General features: G+C 42.6%; 1 protein-coding gene and 1 long non-coding RNA gene across 2 annotated transcripts in view; one reads left to right on the forward strand and one right to left on the reverse strand.

The window, feature by feature from the left end:
* The window catches only part of rtf2 (replication termination factor 2), a 52,548-nt gene that overhangs the window by 16,393 nt on the left and 18,225 nt on the right, over positions 1-17,930 (forward strand). The window contains exon 6 of the mRNA XM_072451823.1: positions 9,397-9,507. Within this exon, the coding sequence (XP_072307924.1) occupies positions 9,397-9,507 (111 nt within the window). The remainder of the gene's footprint in view (positions 1-9,396; positions 9,508-17,930) is intronic.
* On the reverse strand, positions 13,511-14,992 carry LOC140365417 (uncharacterized). The gene is made up of 3 exons (XR_011927824.1): positions 14,889-14,992; positions 14,415-14,548; positions 13,511-13,606 (listed from the first exon to the last, which is right to left on the reverse strand). It is a non-coding gene; the product is annotated as an uncharacterized lncRNA (long non-coding RNA).

The following is a 17,930-nucleotide window of genomic DNA, read 5'->3' on the forward strand; positions in this document are numbered from 1 at the left end:
CGAGCCGCACGCGGCTCCGCTTCTCCTCCGCTGCACCGGCGTTTCCACGCCCGAACACCGGTTCCGCGCTCCCGCACCCGCCGCCCCGGAGGTCTGTACCTGGGCGAAGGTGTGGCCCCAGCCCGCCACAGGAGCAGACACGGAGAGCGGGGCACCGGCTCCACCCGGAGAAAAGCAGCCCCATACAACCAAGGTACAGCCCCGTTTCTCTGCTTTCCCCCGCTCCACAGACGGGGGCGATCTGGTCACAAAACTGGACTCAAATGCGTCTTGATTGGGCTAGAGCAACGTCGGCGTCTGGTATGTGGACTGCCGCTTCTGTCCCAACGTCTTTGTTTTGTTAGTCGTTTCCATTGTTTTGTTTTGTTCCTGCGTCTCTGTGTTGTCTTCTGTCTACATCCCTGTTCCTTAACTTCATCGGACATTACTGCACCGTCCATCGCTCATCTCCTCCCTCACTCCTGGATTATCTACTGCCCTAGCCGCCAGCTAACAGCTGGCTTAACACCTGCGGAGGTCCGTCATGGTATCGCGGGGCCTCCCTGCCGTGCAGACAAGGTCTGGGGCAACCAACGCCACTCACTCCACCAGCTTCAACACCCGGTCCACTGCTGCTTTTTCACAACTCTCTGCCCACCAGCTTCTAGTTAACCAGCCTCTAGCCACCGCCAACATACTAACTGTATTACTCTCATCTGCTGCTACGTTCCATCTCCTCCTCGGACTATCACTCCCGCGCCTCCAGGCCACCGCTCCACCAACTTCTCGCCTACTCACCTACACCGCTGCTGACCTTCACCTCCTCAACCATAACTACCGTCTCCCAGCTGCTGCTGCCTCTGCCGCTAGCTCAGCTGGGATCCTTCGCCGGCCCCGCTACATCCACAGGGGCTCTGGTCTCTCCCATAACCAACACTCCAACGACGGCTCACCTATCCCCTCACTCTGGACTAGTTTTCGCCCCCCCGTCACCCCCACCTGCCGCACTGCCAACCTCAGCAACCTCCGCCCCCCCACCCCTGCGCCCCCATCCATCTCCGCGCCCCCATCCATCTCCCTTGCACTGCTGAACTGCCGCTCCCTCTCCAACAAATCACCTGTTATATCTGAACTGCTACTGGACAATAACATTGACCTGCTTCTCCTCTGTGAAACATGGCAACAGCCCCTGGACTTCTATGCTCTCAACCAAGCCACTCCCTTCAACTACACTTACACTGCCAAACCCCGCCTCTCCGGGCGTGGGGGAGGTCTTGCTGTTATTCATAAAAAATCTACATCCATCACTGAACTGAACCTCAACCTTCCATCCATCTCATCATTTGAATACCTCGCCTTCTCCCTCCCCAACTCTATCACCGCTATCCTGATCTATCGTCCCCCAAAGCCCCACCCCTCTTTCCTCACTGAATTGTCTGAACTCCTCACCATCGCATCCTCTCTCTCTGCCCGCCTCCTACTCACTGGTGACTTCAACATCCACATTGACTGCCCCAACGCCCCACTGACATCCGACTTCCTCTCTCTCCTGGACTGCTTCCATCTCACCCAACATATTGACTTCCCCACCCATACCAAAGGCCACACTCTGGACTTAGTCTGTTCCTCTCTCCTACCCATATCTAAGCCCCACCCCCTCCCACTCTCTGATCATCTCTGCATCCTTTTCTCCGCCCCCCTACCCTCGCCCCACAACCCCAAAAAACGCACCATCACCTACCGCAATATCAAGTCAGTCAACCCCCTCACGCTCTCCCAGCTCATATCCTCTGCTTTCCCCCCTGACTCCCCCCCTCTTCCCCCGACGACTATGCTGTCATGCTCAACACCACCCTCTCCGACTCCCTTGACTCCCTAGCCCCCTGGAAAACCTCCTCCGTCTCATACATCAACCCCGCCCCCTGGTACACCCCTGAACTCCGCACCATGAAGCAGACTGGCCGCCAACTCGAACGACTCCTCAAAAGAACCCGCCTCACCGTCCACGCCGAAGCTTTCAAATTACACATCTCCTCCTACCGTGACGCTCTCCAAGCCGCCAAATCTGCCCACCTCTCCACCCTCATCAACAGCTCCCACCGGAGCCCTCGCACCCTGTTCTCCACCGTCAACAAGCTGCTCCAGCCACCGGACATCACTCCACCCTCCTCCCCTGACCTCTGCAACTCTTTCCTCCTTGCCTTCAATGACAAAATTTCTAAAATCAACAGCTCCATGACTGCCGTCTCCATTAACTCCATCACCACCCCCACCCCTGCCCCCCCCCTCTCCCTGACCACCCACCCTTCCCTCCCCTCACCACCTTCTCCTCTGTTAACTCCTCTCATATCATAGACCTCATCACCGCTTCCAAAACCACCACCTGCTCTCTCGACCCCCTCCCAACGACTCTAACCAAGGCCTGCCTCCCTGCTCTCATCCCCCATCTCACCACCCTCTTCAACCTGTCTTTATCCCTCGGCCATGTTCCTTCCATCTACAAACTGGCCTCCATCACACCCATCCTCAAAAAACCCACCCTAGACTCCGCCAACCTCTCCAACTACCGCCCCATCTCCAACCTGCCGTTCCTCTCAAAAACGCTGGAACGCATCGTCGCCGCCCAACTTCACACCCACCTCCAGTCAAACAACCTCTATGAACCCCTCCAATCTGGCTTCCACCCACTTCACAGCACTGAAACAGCCCTGGTCAAAGTACTCAACGATCTCCTCACCTCTGCAGACTCCGGGGCCCTCAACATCCTGTTACTACTAGACCTCAGCGCAGCCTTTGACACTATAAACCATTCCATCCTCCTACAAAGGCTGCGCCAACTGGGTGTTGAGGGCTCTGCACTTGACTGGCTCACATCCTACCTCACCAACAGGCAAGAGTTCATTTCCCTCTCCTGTCACTCATCCACCCTCTCCCCAGTAACGCAGGGTCCCCCAGGGCTCAGTCCTCGGCCCCCTCCTCTTCATCTGCTACATCTTCCCCCTTGGTCACATCCTCCGCCAACTCAACCTGGACTTTCACTGCTACGCTGACGACACCCAGATATACCTCACCACCAAATCCACCCAAAACCCTCCCCTCAGCCACATCGAAAATCTGCATCTCTACAATAAAATCATGGCTCACGCTCAACTTCCTCAAACTGAACAGTGACAAAACAGAGCTCCTCCTCATTGGCACCAAATCCACTCTCAATAAAACTGGTCCCTTTTCACTCAGCATCGACACCTCGACCATCACCCCCTCTACCCTGGTACGCAATCTCGGTGTCGTCATGGACCCCACCCTCTCCTTCACTCCCCATGTCAACCACATCGTCAAGACCTCATACTTCCACCTCCGCCGCATCGCCAAAATCCGACACTGCCTCACCCTCCCCGCTGCTGAATCCCTCATCCATGCCTTCATCTCCTCCCGCCTCGACTACTGCAACTCCCTCCTCACTGGCATCTCCTCCCATTCCCTCCATAGACTCCAAATGGTCCAAAACTCCGCTGCCCGCCTCCTCACCCACACCCGGTCCCGTGATCACATCACTCCCGTTCTCCGCTCTCTCCACTGGCTCCCCATTAAGCAGCGCATAAACTTTAAAATACTCCTCCTCACCTTCAAAGCTCTTCACCACCTTGCCCCCCCCCTACCTGTCTGACCTCCTCATCCCCCACCGCCCCTCCCGAGCTCTCCGATCCTCCTCCTCTCTCACCCTGACTGCACCAACATCCCGACTCAAAACTTTTGGCGACAGAGCATTCTCCCGAACAGCACCCCGACTCTGGAACTCCCTCCCCCAACCTGTCCGCCACTCTCCCTCACTCACAACATTCAAATCCTGCCTAAAAACATACCTCTTCACCCAAGCCTATGACCTCCCCTACCCCTAGCCTCCTCTACCCCATTGCCTACTCTTCTACCCCCTGTTACATCCCCATCTTTTTCTCTCTACTTCTTCTGTCTTGTTCATTTTATCTGTATATTAATGTGTATTGTACGTGTTGTCCCCCCCTGTCTGTAAATACCCCCCCCCCTTTTTTATTATGTTCAGCGTCTTTGGGTCACTGAAAAGCGCTATATAAATAAAAGTTATTATTATTATTAAGTGATCTGTTCTTTTCTTCTGTATCTACCTCTGTATCTACCGGCGTTGCATCAATGAAATTTCCCCATGTGGGACAATAAAGGAATATCTTATAACAATTCCAAATCACTAAATTTGATAATTACCTATTAAGATGGTACATGTGTGTATGCAAACACTGATGCATACAGCGTGCAGGTTTGCTTTCCTAACGCATATGTTTATGGCCCTTTTACTGATCTTATTCCGTATCGCCGCTTCCATTGTAATCACACTTACGATCCAGCGGGAACTCTGTTGGTTTAAATGAAGAACGAGGGAAAAGTCTCACCACTAAAATATACTATAAGTCATCAAGTCAACAATGCACCGATTTCCGAAACACGGCTTTTTAGTCTGCGTAGAACTTATTTTCGAGGTCAGCAGCCCTATGTTAAAGGCGCAATGGACGATTTTTCTGCGATTTGAGAACGCAGGCGGAAGTGCGCACTCCCCCGTGCGGACTGATACAACACACACGTGCGTTTGTTTATTAGCGCAACGGATCACATCACAACTCTCGTCTCCCGTAGATTTCCGTCTTCTTCTGAGTCAGCTCGAACAGTCTTTCTCAGTCTTCATTTTGTCCCGTACACTGAGGGAACTATATTATGATAGATCAATGCGCTTAGACACGTGGAAACGTGGGGACGAGCCACACGCGGCTGTAGGTGAGCGGTAGGTGCGTTTTATGATTGATACGTGACAGGACTAATCGGCAGTCCACGCCACGAGGAAATGAGACTCGTCCATTCAACCTTTAGCTAATACAACCGGAAGGATTACGTGGAATAGCGGTGCCCAGACGGGCTTCCGGAATAAGGTACAGATAAGTAGTCATAGGTTTGACGTCCTCTTTTTTAATTAAGAGCCAACAGTAGCTAAAACTGCGGTAAACCCATAAACGTGTGTAAAACGGACAGTTTTTGGTTGTCAGCTCTTGATGTGGATCTAGTGGTTTATTGTCTTTTGCTGCAGAACAAAACTACATAACAGTTTTCAAATGAGTCGTCAGTCAGACATTACTGCATAAAAAAATTAAATAAAACCTGTTTATTTTTAATAGAGTAATTTATTGATTGCAAACCCAATAGAAAGTCAACTGCTGAAAGCGGATTGGCGGAGCATTGGTGGCCCCCCTCGCTTTATGTCAGAGAAAAGCGGTTTTAAAAGCTATACAAATGCCTGAAAATGTATGCATGTGAAAATTAGAAATAATAATGACCTCTAATCGCTCGTGGGTGTAGTTCATTTGGACAAATCTTCTAGCCTTTTGACTGGAAATCAAAGGTTGAAAAAATTGTGTTCCGCCCACAATGGCCGACTCATAAGTCATAAGATAATATTTTACTTTTCCTGACATGAAGTATGTACAATGAAAAAGGCCCGTCATTGCCAAAATGCATTTTGAAATTCAAGGTGGTGCTCAAAATGTATGCATGTGAAAATTAGAAATGTGCCAAAGGGTTTGTGAGAACTAGGTCAGATGACTCAATGACCTACATATCCTTCCGCGGTTTGAACACCGGTTAATGCAGCTTTTACAACTGTTCATTTATCTTAATAACAATGCTCCACAGGCTGAGAAATAGATTTTCAAAGTTAGGGGCCCCCAAGCAATTTCAGGGGCCCACAAGCGCGCGCGGCATCGTGGCGTCATAAGAACAAGATAAATGTGTTGTTTTAAACCTGGTTATTAGCATGTAAAACAACTTAAAGTACTTTTATATGTTATTTGATTTGAAGGAAGAGCACAAATACTGAATTATATAAACCAGAGATCATGATCTTTAAAACTGTTTAATTCAATATAATAATGTTTCTTCGATACAAAATAAATGCTGTTTACAGCATTTGACACAAGGAGATCTTGTGGAATATATGAAATCACGTCCTAAAAAATAAACTACTAACATATATACATTCCCCCGAAAATTAGACGGGCATTTCCGAGGACACGTGAACGCAACACCAATGCAGCACGCAGCGCTCATCGGTGTTTTTTTTTTTTTTACGGCGGGCCCCCTCCTATTTCAAACCGCGGGTCCGCCGGAGATTCAACTGCTTGCAGGCCCCGGGCCCCTGTCTATTTCGCAGCCTCCTCCAAGTCCTGTAATGTCATGTAAATAATAAATATAATGTCCTAATTATAATAAAGAATGCAATGTGGGCTCCAAATCTAAAAAACTAAAGAGCAGGAAAATGGGTATACCTGCGCTTTGACATGGAAAGCATGGCTTTGTTTGTATTGCATATGAAAATACTTGGGAACGTCCTTTGAATTTCATGTCTAGTCATTTCCATTAGCAAATATCAAGTAATACCGTATTTTCTTTTTTCATAGTTTGGCCGGGGTGCCACTTATCGGAGTGACTTGTATGTGATATTAACACATTATAATATAATTTTTGTAGCGAGATTCTTCTTCTTCAGAATCAGAATCAGAAAGGGTGGGAGTTTCTGGTCCGAATGGACCGTGATGCCATCCAGATGTTTTTATCCGGTTCCCAAAACATTTCTAATATATATTTATTGATTTCCGATATATATGTAGCATTTTTTTGCTAGAACTACGAGTCCCACAATCCTTTGCAGAACCCCCACGCTGCTTAGTGCTGACCTGTGTGCTCGGACAAGTGCCGAGGGCTATGAAATGCTGATGCACTAAACTAGACTTGATCAGAGGTCTGAGCAGGGAAACAGATGTGGTTTTGGGAAACACATGGAAGAAAGAAAGGAGAGGGTTTTGTGGATGTTAGAGCTTTTACTAAAAGAACAACAAGAAAACAAACTTCTGTGATGATCCTCTCTGAGGAAAACATCCAAACCAGTGCAAACCTGGACAGATCAGGAGCCACAGGTAAAAACACAGGTCAGAGTGTTATAAAGTATGAACATGACCGAATGAAACTGCTGTGAGTTTGACAATTTGTCACTAAGATAACTTTTCATATCAGAAATCATATCAAATGTCCATGTTTCTGTTCCTGCATCTGATGCATAAATACTGACTGGCTTTCACCTGCTGCAGATTTGAGCAACAGTGTCCACATATAATTATTACTAGCTTACATAAAGCTATTCATTTCTTATATTTTTATTGTTTTATTTTTTACATTATGTTCGGCCCGCGACCCAAAATTAGTTTGACACCCCTGGCGTGTCAAACTAATCGATTTTTTGCCGATTTGAGAACTCAAGCGACTGTTTGACTGTGGAAAAATGCTTATGCGCGCACACACTCTGTACAGAAGCATGCAACAGCCTCGCTGCTACACGTGCGTTTGTTTATTTGCGAACAGATCGCATCTCTCGTCTCCGCAGATTTCCGTCTCATTTGAGCCAGCTCGAACACAGTCTTCCTCTGCCGTCCTTCAGCCTGTACACTGAAGGATCTCACTAAACACACACCGGCATATTAACCACGCATGCGCAGCCAGGGAAACGTACTGTTAGGTTGGGGACGAGCCAGAACGAGGCTGCAGCTGTGTAGTAGGATGAAAGGGATGATTGATGTGTGGAAGGACTAATCGACTGTCCACGTCACGAGGAAATGAGACTCAGATTTTACGCCAAAAGATCCTCCATAATTCCTTTAATATTCGCATTAGTTCTGTCTGTCTGTAATCTGATTAATTTCACATAAACATTCCTCCTACACGGCCCTGCGACGAGTTGGCCACTGTCCAGGGTGTACCCCGCCTAAGCCCAAAGTCACTGGTATAGGCTCCAGTCACCCGCGAGTCAGAAGGTTTACATGCAAACGAAAAAAACAAATTGTTGCTTTAATCCGATACAATTAGACATCTTCGTGTGCATGTAAACATCTTACTCTGATAGAAATCGGCGTTACAAATCTCTGAGACACCCAGATTATGTGGTTGTGTTCGGTTTCCTCGTGCCATATATAGGCCTTAATCACGCTGAAACTAGACTAGGCTTGTGCGCATGCTCCACGGCCCACACTGACGTATGACCCCGGAACAAAATGTGTTCGGGTACCAAGGACAAGACAACTTTCCCACTTCTTATCACCACATGTGAACACTTGTGTGCTGGAATCTGAGCAGATCATTGTAATATAGTTCTTATGCAATTTGTTTACATTTTGTATTTTCTACATTGTTTTTATATTTCTATTTACTTATATTTGTTTTTATATTTCTATTTACTTATATTTGTTTTTATATTTCTATTTTCTTGTTTGAACTGCAATTGCACTGTGCATGTTTACATTTTCTAAGTTTGTATTTTCTAAAATTGTTTTTAATATATTTTTATGTATAAAACACACCAAAGCAATTATTGGTTTTGTTGTTTTTATTACAGTAAATTACTCACAACTGTACAAAATAGACAAAGCTGCCCTCAAAATCAGCCTTTTTTTTAAAAAATTGTATCTTTATTTTTCCCCTCCATTCTTTATTAGGAAATGAGAGGTTTTGTCTATAGGATTTTTTGTTTATAAGAGTTTTGTTTATAAGAGTTCTATTAAAAGTGTTTTTTAAACTTACTATAAGTTATCTGTCCTTTTCCTCTGTATCTATCTGCGTTGCAACAATGAAATTTCCCCATGTGTGGACAATAAAGGAATATCTTATCTTAAAACAATGCCCTACGCAGAGGAACGTTTGCCCCCATATACTCTGTTAGAACACATCTTGTTTCCTGACCACCACCAGACACGATTCTCTGCACAACTGGCCAGTTTATAGAGCACAATGGCGGTTCTCATCTCGAGTAGAATTGGTGCTCGCACAGTCGCTTCCTGGGGGCTCAAAACACCTCGAATCAGTCCAAGTTTATCAAATGATCTGCGCGTCGTTCGGAAATTCTCTTTCCATTCAGTGTCGGAAAACTCCTTCATCACGACCCTCTCCCACCAGTCTGTGCTCCGAACCCACATCCAACAAGAACGGGAATTCCGGGTCAGTTATTGCACAATAACTAACGCAGACATTACATACGAGATGAACAAAGCTGTACTACTATCCATCTTGCTGTTGTTCGAAAATGCGCATGACAGTTGTTTATATGTGACGCAAAAGGTCAACCGCTGAAACGACGTATATCGCCACTTAGTGTTAGGACACGTTCTTGTCAGGAATTCGACTTTCTTGTCTGCATGTATACTTGGGCAAGGACAGAGTTTCGTCAAGACGTCAAAACCGAATGTTCTAAGAATGTTTTGTAATAATGTAAACACACTGAATGATTCCTCCTACACACATTTCTAGTAACATTGTTTTACATGCGTTCACATTCTTTGTTGTTTTGTGTTGCAGTGTGGCGACCCCTTCAAAAGTGATGACGTTGTGGTTATCAACAGCTCAAAGGAAGAGGTGGAAAAGCTGAGAGAGAAAATGGAAGAGAAGCGGGCCAAAGCTAAAACTAAAGTAAGATTCACTTTACAAGCACTAAATGAAAATGTTCATTTCCATAAAAGCTACTGCAGCAAACTAACAACAAATACAAGTTATAATAATTATATGATAATTAAAGCCACATGTATTTTTTGAGTGAGCATCATATTTTTACTGCGACTTTTTTTGGCCCTATGCTAATACATTTTTGAGGTTTTGCTACTGGGCCATCTTTAAATATTTTTTCACATGGTCAAAATTAGAGCTACTCACTGAGGTCGGGAGCCCCATGTTAATTAATACAACCAGAGGGAGGATTATACGGAGCCCCGCAAGTGACATCAGCGAAATATAATATTTACACGGAATTATTATTATTATTATTTTTTATTATTATTATTTTAAATTATCACGAGATAATTATCTCGTGGGAACGTGATAATTTTGAAAAAAAATGTTTTTAAACTTTTTGGGTCAAAAAAAAACAAACTTTTTTTTGGTCCCAACAACAACTTTTTTTTTGGTCCCAAAAAAAAACAAAAACTTTTCTGTGAAAATTAGCATGACCTTACCTGTCAGCATGCCATACATAAATCACGTGATCATTTATGTATGGCAGGTGACCTCTTGGTGGCGCTCTTTAATAGTATATACAGGAAGTGTGTGAAAAAGCATAAAAGATACCAGAATGCAGGACACAATGGACCGTGACTCCAAAATCAAACATTATTTTATGCTGGGGATGAGCTACAATGATATATTGGCCTACGATGGAGTATAAGGGCCAACCAAAAAAAAAAAAAATGCGGGGCACTATGAGAATAAAGTCATTAATTAATGACTTTTTTTCTCGTTAATTAACGAGAAAAATCTCATAATTTAAAGACAATAAAGGCAGATACGCGGTTCACTTTCAGCACCATGTTACGTGCTCAGTGTTGCATAATGGTACAGTCCAGTAACAGCGCTGTGTTTTGTATGTTTAAAGCTATGAAGCTGATCTGCACTGAGTCAAATGCATCTGTCTAGAGTCTTCATAACACACAAACACACCACCACCAGGACGCATGGCGCTTGATTAAAAGTGAATACAAATGCCCACAATAGATGTCGATCTTTATAATGCGGGTCTTTTAGACATTACAAACAATAATGTACCCGGTGCAGTGTCCTCATGTCAGGTCGCGGACCTGTAAAATGACGTACTCCGGTGTTGATGCTTGCGTGTGTTGGAGCTGCGCTCATCAATATTGTATGTGTGATGATGTGTGGATGATGTATGGATGACGTATGGATGATGCATGTGCGTAAAACATATCGCTTTTTGGCTGTGCCAAACACGATCCGGGCGTCAGGAGAAGCTGAGTGGAAGCGCAGACGGATGTTTGTGTTCTGTGTGTTTTACTGAGTTTGTCCAAGGGATCACAAAAGGTTAGAATCCGAGCATAAAACTTAATTGCACACAATGAGCATATGAGAATATTGACTGTGCGCAAAGTGCCCACGTAGACAATCTACTTAGAGGAGCAGAGAACGTGTGAATATAACACCGAGGCTGCTCCTCCTGTCTGCGGGCGGCTGTGGCGCGGAGCACGGCTGCTGTTTGAGCTCACGGTGCATTATGGGTACATCATGGAGAAAGTAAAGCGTTTATCCAACTGTCTGTGAATGATGCGACACAGGAAAGGTGCTGCTAAACGCAGTGTCTTGTCTTGTAATCAACACACACGTAAGACATCGTTTTAAAGACCAGGAAACACTTTAACATCTATTTTAGGCTTTTATGTAGTTCTAAACTGTCAACTCATCCAAGCCCATTCTTGTGCGTCCTGACATGGGGCTGAAAGTGAACTGCTCACGTCACTTTGAATCGGCGCCTGAACTATGACTTTTTTCTCGTTAATTAATGACTTTTTTTCTCGTTATTTAATGACTTTTTCTCGTTATTTAATGAGTTTAATGTCGTTAATTTACGACTTTTTTCTGACTTCGACTTTTTTCTCATTAATTAACGTCTTTTTTCTCATAAATTTGTTCTCGTAGTGCAGCGCATTTTTTTTCTTCTTGGTTGGCCCTTATACTCTGTCGTAACGACGATATATTGGCCACACTTGCTTTGGATGGTAATATTTTGAGCAAAAGACATTTGATGAGAATATTACAAACGCATGGACTCTACCGTCGTCGGTATGCTAACTTCGAGCTTGTTGTTAGCTTCATACTTAATCAATTGGAAGGGCCGGGGAGACTCAATGGTTATCGGTGGATGTATGCTAAGTGTTTGGAGCATGGTATCCGCGTCAGGAACGAAGACGTGAGGTTACTGCTTTCGCTCCTAGATCCTGTCAACGTCCAGGCTCGTCAGAGAAGACGTCTCATACGGCAACGCTATTTTTCACGAGGGCCAAACTTTATATGGCATGCTGATTCTTATGACAAGCTGAAGCCTTATGGGATTTGCATCAATTGATGTATAGATGGATGTGTGGATCTAGGAGTTAGTATAAAGCTAACAACAAGCTCGAAGTTAGCATACTGACGACGGTAGAGTCCATGCGTTTGTCATCAAATGTATTTTGCTCAAAATATTACCATCCAAAGCAAGTGTGGCCAATGTATCGTCGTAGCTCATCCCCAGCATAAAATAATGTTTGATTTTGGAGTCATGGTCCATTGTGTCCTGCATTCTGGTATATTTTATGCTTTTTCACACACTTCCTATATGTACTATTAAAGAGCGCCACCAAGAGGTCACCTGCCATGCATAAATGATCACGTGATTTAAAAAAAAAAACTTTTTTTTTTCACAGAAAAAAAGTTTTTTTTTTTAAATTATCACGTTCCCACGAGATAATTATCACGTTCACACAAGTTTATATATATATATATATATATATATATATATATATATATATATATATATATATATATATATATATATATATATATATATATATATATATATATATATATATATATATACACATATATATATATACACATATATATATATATATATACATATATATACATATATATACATATATATATATATATATATATATATATATATACATATATATACATATATATACATATATATATATATATATATATATATATATATATATATATATATACATATATATACATATATATACATATATATATATATATATATATACACATACACACATATATATATATATATATATATACACATATATGCCCTGCGACAAGTTGGCCACTGTCCAGGGTGTACCCCGCCTAAGGCCCGAAGTCACTGGGATAGGCTCCAGTCACCCGCGACCCCGAAAGGGAACAAGCGGTAGAAAATGGATGGATGGATGGATGGAGAAATGTATATGTTTACATCCGGCAGCTTTCTTTATTTAAATGCAATTCTCCAAGGTGAAGATTAAGATTTAAAAATGCAACTTATGACGAGTATTTACATTCTAAACTTGAACAAGCAATGACCAATTTTGAATCATTTTGGCAATTCAAAACAAATTATGTCTACAATAGCCAAATAAAACCTATAAACAGCACTTTATGTCACAGTTTTACTAATCACCAAAAAACAGTACAAACACTTAAATAGTTGGAATATTTATTTTTCAAACATATCCGGGTAGATTGACAGGTTCCGGCTGGGTTCCGGAGGTGGATTATTAGGCTGACAGTGTCCAGAGCAGGTAGGTAGCAGGTAGTCAGAAGGTAGTCAGACAGGCATGCAAGAAAAAACAAAAACTGGCCCCTGGACACAGGACACGGTAAGTGAAACCAAAAAACTCCAACTGGTGTAGGAAAGACGACTGGCAATGCACATAAATCAACATTTCTGTAAATGTGCCAGTACTGGCTGTAGTTTAGCTATCATATTTACAGCGCTATACAGCGCTCCTGAATAAAAGCTGCCCACACAAAATTTACAAAAAAAAGTTGCCCACATTGTAACATGAGATATTTACATATATACTAACAGTAATGATGCCACTTTTGAACCGGGGTTCTCGCTCTGCACCCGCTGGTACCGTTGGTTCCACTAAGATGACAGTAGATGATCTTAAAGGGGTCCGCTAGACCAAATCAATCTCCTGTTTTGGCACTGATTCTCTCATTTCCCGCACTGTTAAACACAACACAAACAAAGAATTACAACTTTATTTTTCTACATTCACAACCTTAACATGCACAGGTAACACTGAATATGCTCTTTCTTTGATTGTCTCGTCTCTCCAGAAAACCAGTCAGCCCACTCATGTCCCATGCAGGTCAAAACGGCTGTGAACATACCGCTAAAAGGTGTTCAGGGGCGTCTAGTACTGCAGCATTAACGCTAAAACTAAAATTTCAGTCAGGATCCCTTCTAAATGATTTGCCTTGCGCAGCTATTATCATATGATTTAAATAATGTTACTAGTAGGGATGCAAATTACATACTGAGGTTTTATTTTCACATTTTGCTCATCTACAGTCCAAAGACATGCATGTGTTAGGCAAAATTGGCAACTCTAAATTGGCCCTAGTGAATGAATGTGAGAGTGAGTGGTTGTCTGTAATGTCTATGTCTCTGTGTTGGCCCTGCGACGAGTTGGCCACTGTCCAGGGTGTACCCCGCCTAAGGCCCAAAGTCACTGGGATAGGCTCCAGTCACCCGCGACCCCGACAGGGAACAAGCGGTAGAAAATGTATGAATACATGGAAACAGTTCTTGTAGTGCAGTATTAAAGAAAGAATAGGTTGCAGATTAAAATCATTCTTGCATGGAACCTGACCCAACGTGCGCTGTATATACACTGAGTATGTCCAGTGTTTCCCTAACGTTCTGCGCAGAAATGCACTTCATAAATCCTGTTCAAAACGGAGCAGAACAGTACATGGTTTTTCCTGTCATGCATGTAAGTGTTGTGACTGTGTTGGGATGTCCTACTTACATAACAAACGGATGTTGTAGGATCTGAAATGGAGTGATCCTCTGAGTCTCATTTATGTTGAGCATTTCCTTGACCAGGTGAACGCATTCCACCAGCTTGTGTGTCTGGTAATCCTTAGAAATGTTTAGTAGAGACTGGAAAAGTAGATAAAGTAGAGAATTATATCAAAAGAATCCTAATACAATATACACAGCAGTGTGTTCTATACAGAAACATTTATCTAATGCTGAATATAGAGGTGAAAGATAGAGACATTCAGGGCCGTATTTTGCCCCCGGAGTTGGCGTTAATGGGAGCATTTTCCAGGGGGCGGTTCCAGGGTACTATTTTGCTACCTTAACGCTGGTGTAACACAGGTGGAAAAATGAGCTATTATCTAAATCTGGTACAGAGCATCTCTTTTCTTTGAGATTCATGTTATCTGTGCACTGTTTTGTCAATGTTGCCCAGCCCAAGCTGAAAATTAAAACATACCTCAATTAGTGTGTCCACAGATTCAGTGTAATCTGCACTGTGCATTTGGATAGTACCCGGAAGAAGGCCATTAGACTCTTCAAACTGCTTTTTTGACTAAAACAAACAGAATATAGGTGTATTATCATATCCAGCTGAAAAACAACAGATGAAAGAAAAAAACAAACAAATGTAATTTACCATGAATTTCCAACCATGTGAAGCACATTTAAAAAACTGTTTGGTTTTAAGGGCCAAATCAAGAGCGGCGACGGAAGGTTGACCAAATAATTTGATCATAGTCTTCAACTAAAAAACAGATTTGTAGATATTTTAGAATGTATAAATGTTTTAGAGCAATAATGGACTTACAGTCTCAAATTCAGTTCGGCTGGGAAACATGTCGTAGGCGATCAACATGGTGACCAACATGTAGCCCAAAGACCAGACATCGATGGCCTCGTTAAAAGGCAGACCTAGGATGATTTCGGGAGCTCTGCCAGGAACAAATCACAGTTGTCAAAATTGTTTGTACAATTCAGTATTTCTATCCTGCTATAATTATCAATACTGAAGAAATAACATGGTGATATTAAAAAAAAAAAAATGCATATTTTATACATAGACATACATATGTATATATAAATGTTTGTTCCTACTTTAACTACCTACCTGTACTTGACAAGTTGTACCGTCATGCCCGGTTTTGCCTTCTTCCTCCAAATAACTGCGCCAAATTCCGCCAGTTTGATCTGGAGAGGCTGATCTTTCTGACTGCAAAGCCAGATGTTTTCCATCATGACACCAGTATGGATTAACCCCATGGACTCCAGGGCCTGTAAGGCGGTGGCCGTCTGCAATAGTTGTAACATTGGATTAAAAAGACATTTCCATGTTTGTTCCTTACATTTATTTGAACATGTTACTTGTTGGACAATGGCCTGGATGTTTCTTAGGTGGAGAGGGTAGTGGGTGTCATAGTATTCAGATAAGTTCATGTTGAGCCTCTCCAACACCATGACCTGCCCACGACTGGTATCCAAGATGTCAAGAAATGTGACAATATTTTGGTGGTTCATGTCTTGATCCACAAATTTTTGAAGCAACCAAATCTAAATGGAACATAAAACAGTCAGTGGGTGTTAGCTAGTGATGTGATAATGAGATGGTTATCACTTTCTGTGGTTATTCAAGTTACAGTATAATCAAATAATATAATCTTGAGAGTTTTAGGTACAAAAAAGTAATTTGTACTCAATTTGTACTCTGAAAAAGTGAACCCAAATGTAAAATCCTTTTTTCAGACCAATTCAACGAGTTCGTTGTACACTCAGAAAATAATAGAAGTTTCCATGCGGCACGGTGTCCTGTTGGGCATTGGCCTTAAGAATGCTATTGATATCTTTTACTGCCAAGCTAAAGACTAAAGGTTTTATTATGCAAAAGTACAGCAGTGAAGAACTTCCACAACGATGAAAGTACAAACCTTGGTATTATTTTGGCTTTGTGTCTCTCCAATGCAGCGGTGTAGACAGACTTTAGTGTGACGCTGATGTCAATTCATGAATTTGTGCGGCTAAATATGAGCGTGTGATCGTTAACGTGAAATAAGGGTTAAAAATTTGACACTGGCAGGTTGTGGAAATGCAGTTAATAGAAAAGAATTAAAAGAATGAGTTGTTGTTTGGTGTCAGTAATTGTGTATGATGGTAAAATGTTAATGTTTCTTCTCACAATGATTCTAACACTATCAGTGTTCATACTTACCTCCTGCTGAGTCCTGTTGTTGGAATTAGGCAACTTGATTGTAACAATCTTCTTGCTCTGCGGTTGACAACATTTGACCATTTGGCCAAACTTTCCATCTTCCAGCATTTTGGTGATTTGGTATCCTTCAGGTAGGATTTTATTTATCCCCATATAGGTCAAAGGCTTGTTGATGCACTCACTAAGGACAAAGACAGACACTAATGTAATTGAGTGACTGTATAATGCATTACGCAGTCACTATTTGTCACTCATTCATTCATTCATTTTCTACAGCTTGTTCCCATTCAAGGTCGCAGGTGACTGGATCATATCCCAGTGACTTCGGACAGGGTTATTATTATTTATTATTTCTGATTATTATTATTTTTTATTATGGAAACACGTTTCACGGGTTGCATTTCTTGTCCTATTTTCATCATTCAAGGTTCTTTGTGTGATTCCTACTGTTGGTTTTGGTATTCCTTGGTCTTGTAGCTTTTTCGGAATTTGTCATCAAAGTTGCAATTTATCCTATCTTTTAGAGTAGCGGAATAGTAGTAGTAGTTAGTTCTAGAACTAGTTGTATTTGCATCGTATGTAGTGTTTTCATCATGCAATGGTCTGGCCATGCATTACACTGTCACTCGTGATTGCTTTTTGCTATTGCACGGCTTCTAGTCTGAGATTGATCTTGAACCTTTGTTTACTTTGAAATCTTTACCTGTTTTTTTCATCCTGGTCCAGGCTTTGCTGTGTTGTAGTGTTTACTGCTGGACACTGCTCACTATTGACAGAAAAAAATAATTCATCATTGTTCATTACTGGCTTTTAAATGGGTCAAGTTGCAATAAGAGAACATTTATGTTAAAGAGTCGTGACATGTGATCAAACACACCTTTCAGAATGGATGAATCGGTGTTGGAGGATTTGTGACGGAGTAATCCTATTAGCAGTTTCCATTTCTAGCATCTTTCTGAGCAGGTCTGAGGCTGCTTCCATAATGTCCTTCTCGCTCGACTTTTGAAATGCAACCTGTACAACAAGTATTTGCTCAGGAGTCGGTTTAAATTGTTTTGAGGTTGAACAGTAACATATACCTCAAACAGTTCTTGGAGGGAATTGTAGCTTTCTGTTAAGTCGGTGCCAATCTTGCAGTCGTACCATGCCATGACATGCGAGTCAGTCTAAAAATATTTGGAAATCAAAAATGATCTCTTGTATCATTTTTGTGATACTAGACAATGTGATTCTATTTACCATTAAGTTCCAATGGCTGCTATCATAGTTGAAGTATTGGTGCGTAGTCATTCCTTG

The sequence above is a fragment of the Eucyclogobius newberryi genome, unplaced genomic scaffold (genome assembly GCF_026437365.1).
Source record: "Eucyclogobius newberryi isolate DKJ021-1_F unplaced genomic scaffold, fEucNew1.0.hap1 SCAF_19, whole genome shotgun sequence".
NCBI lineage: Eukaryota > Metazoa > Chordata > Actinopteri > Gobiiformes > Gobiidae > Eucyclogobius > Eucyclogobius newberryi.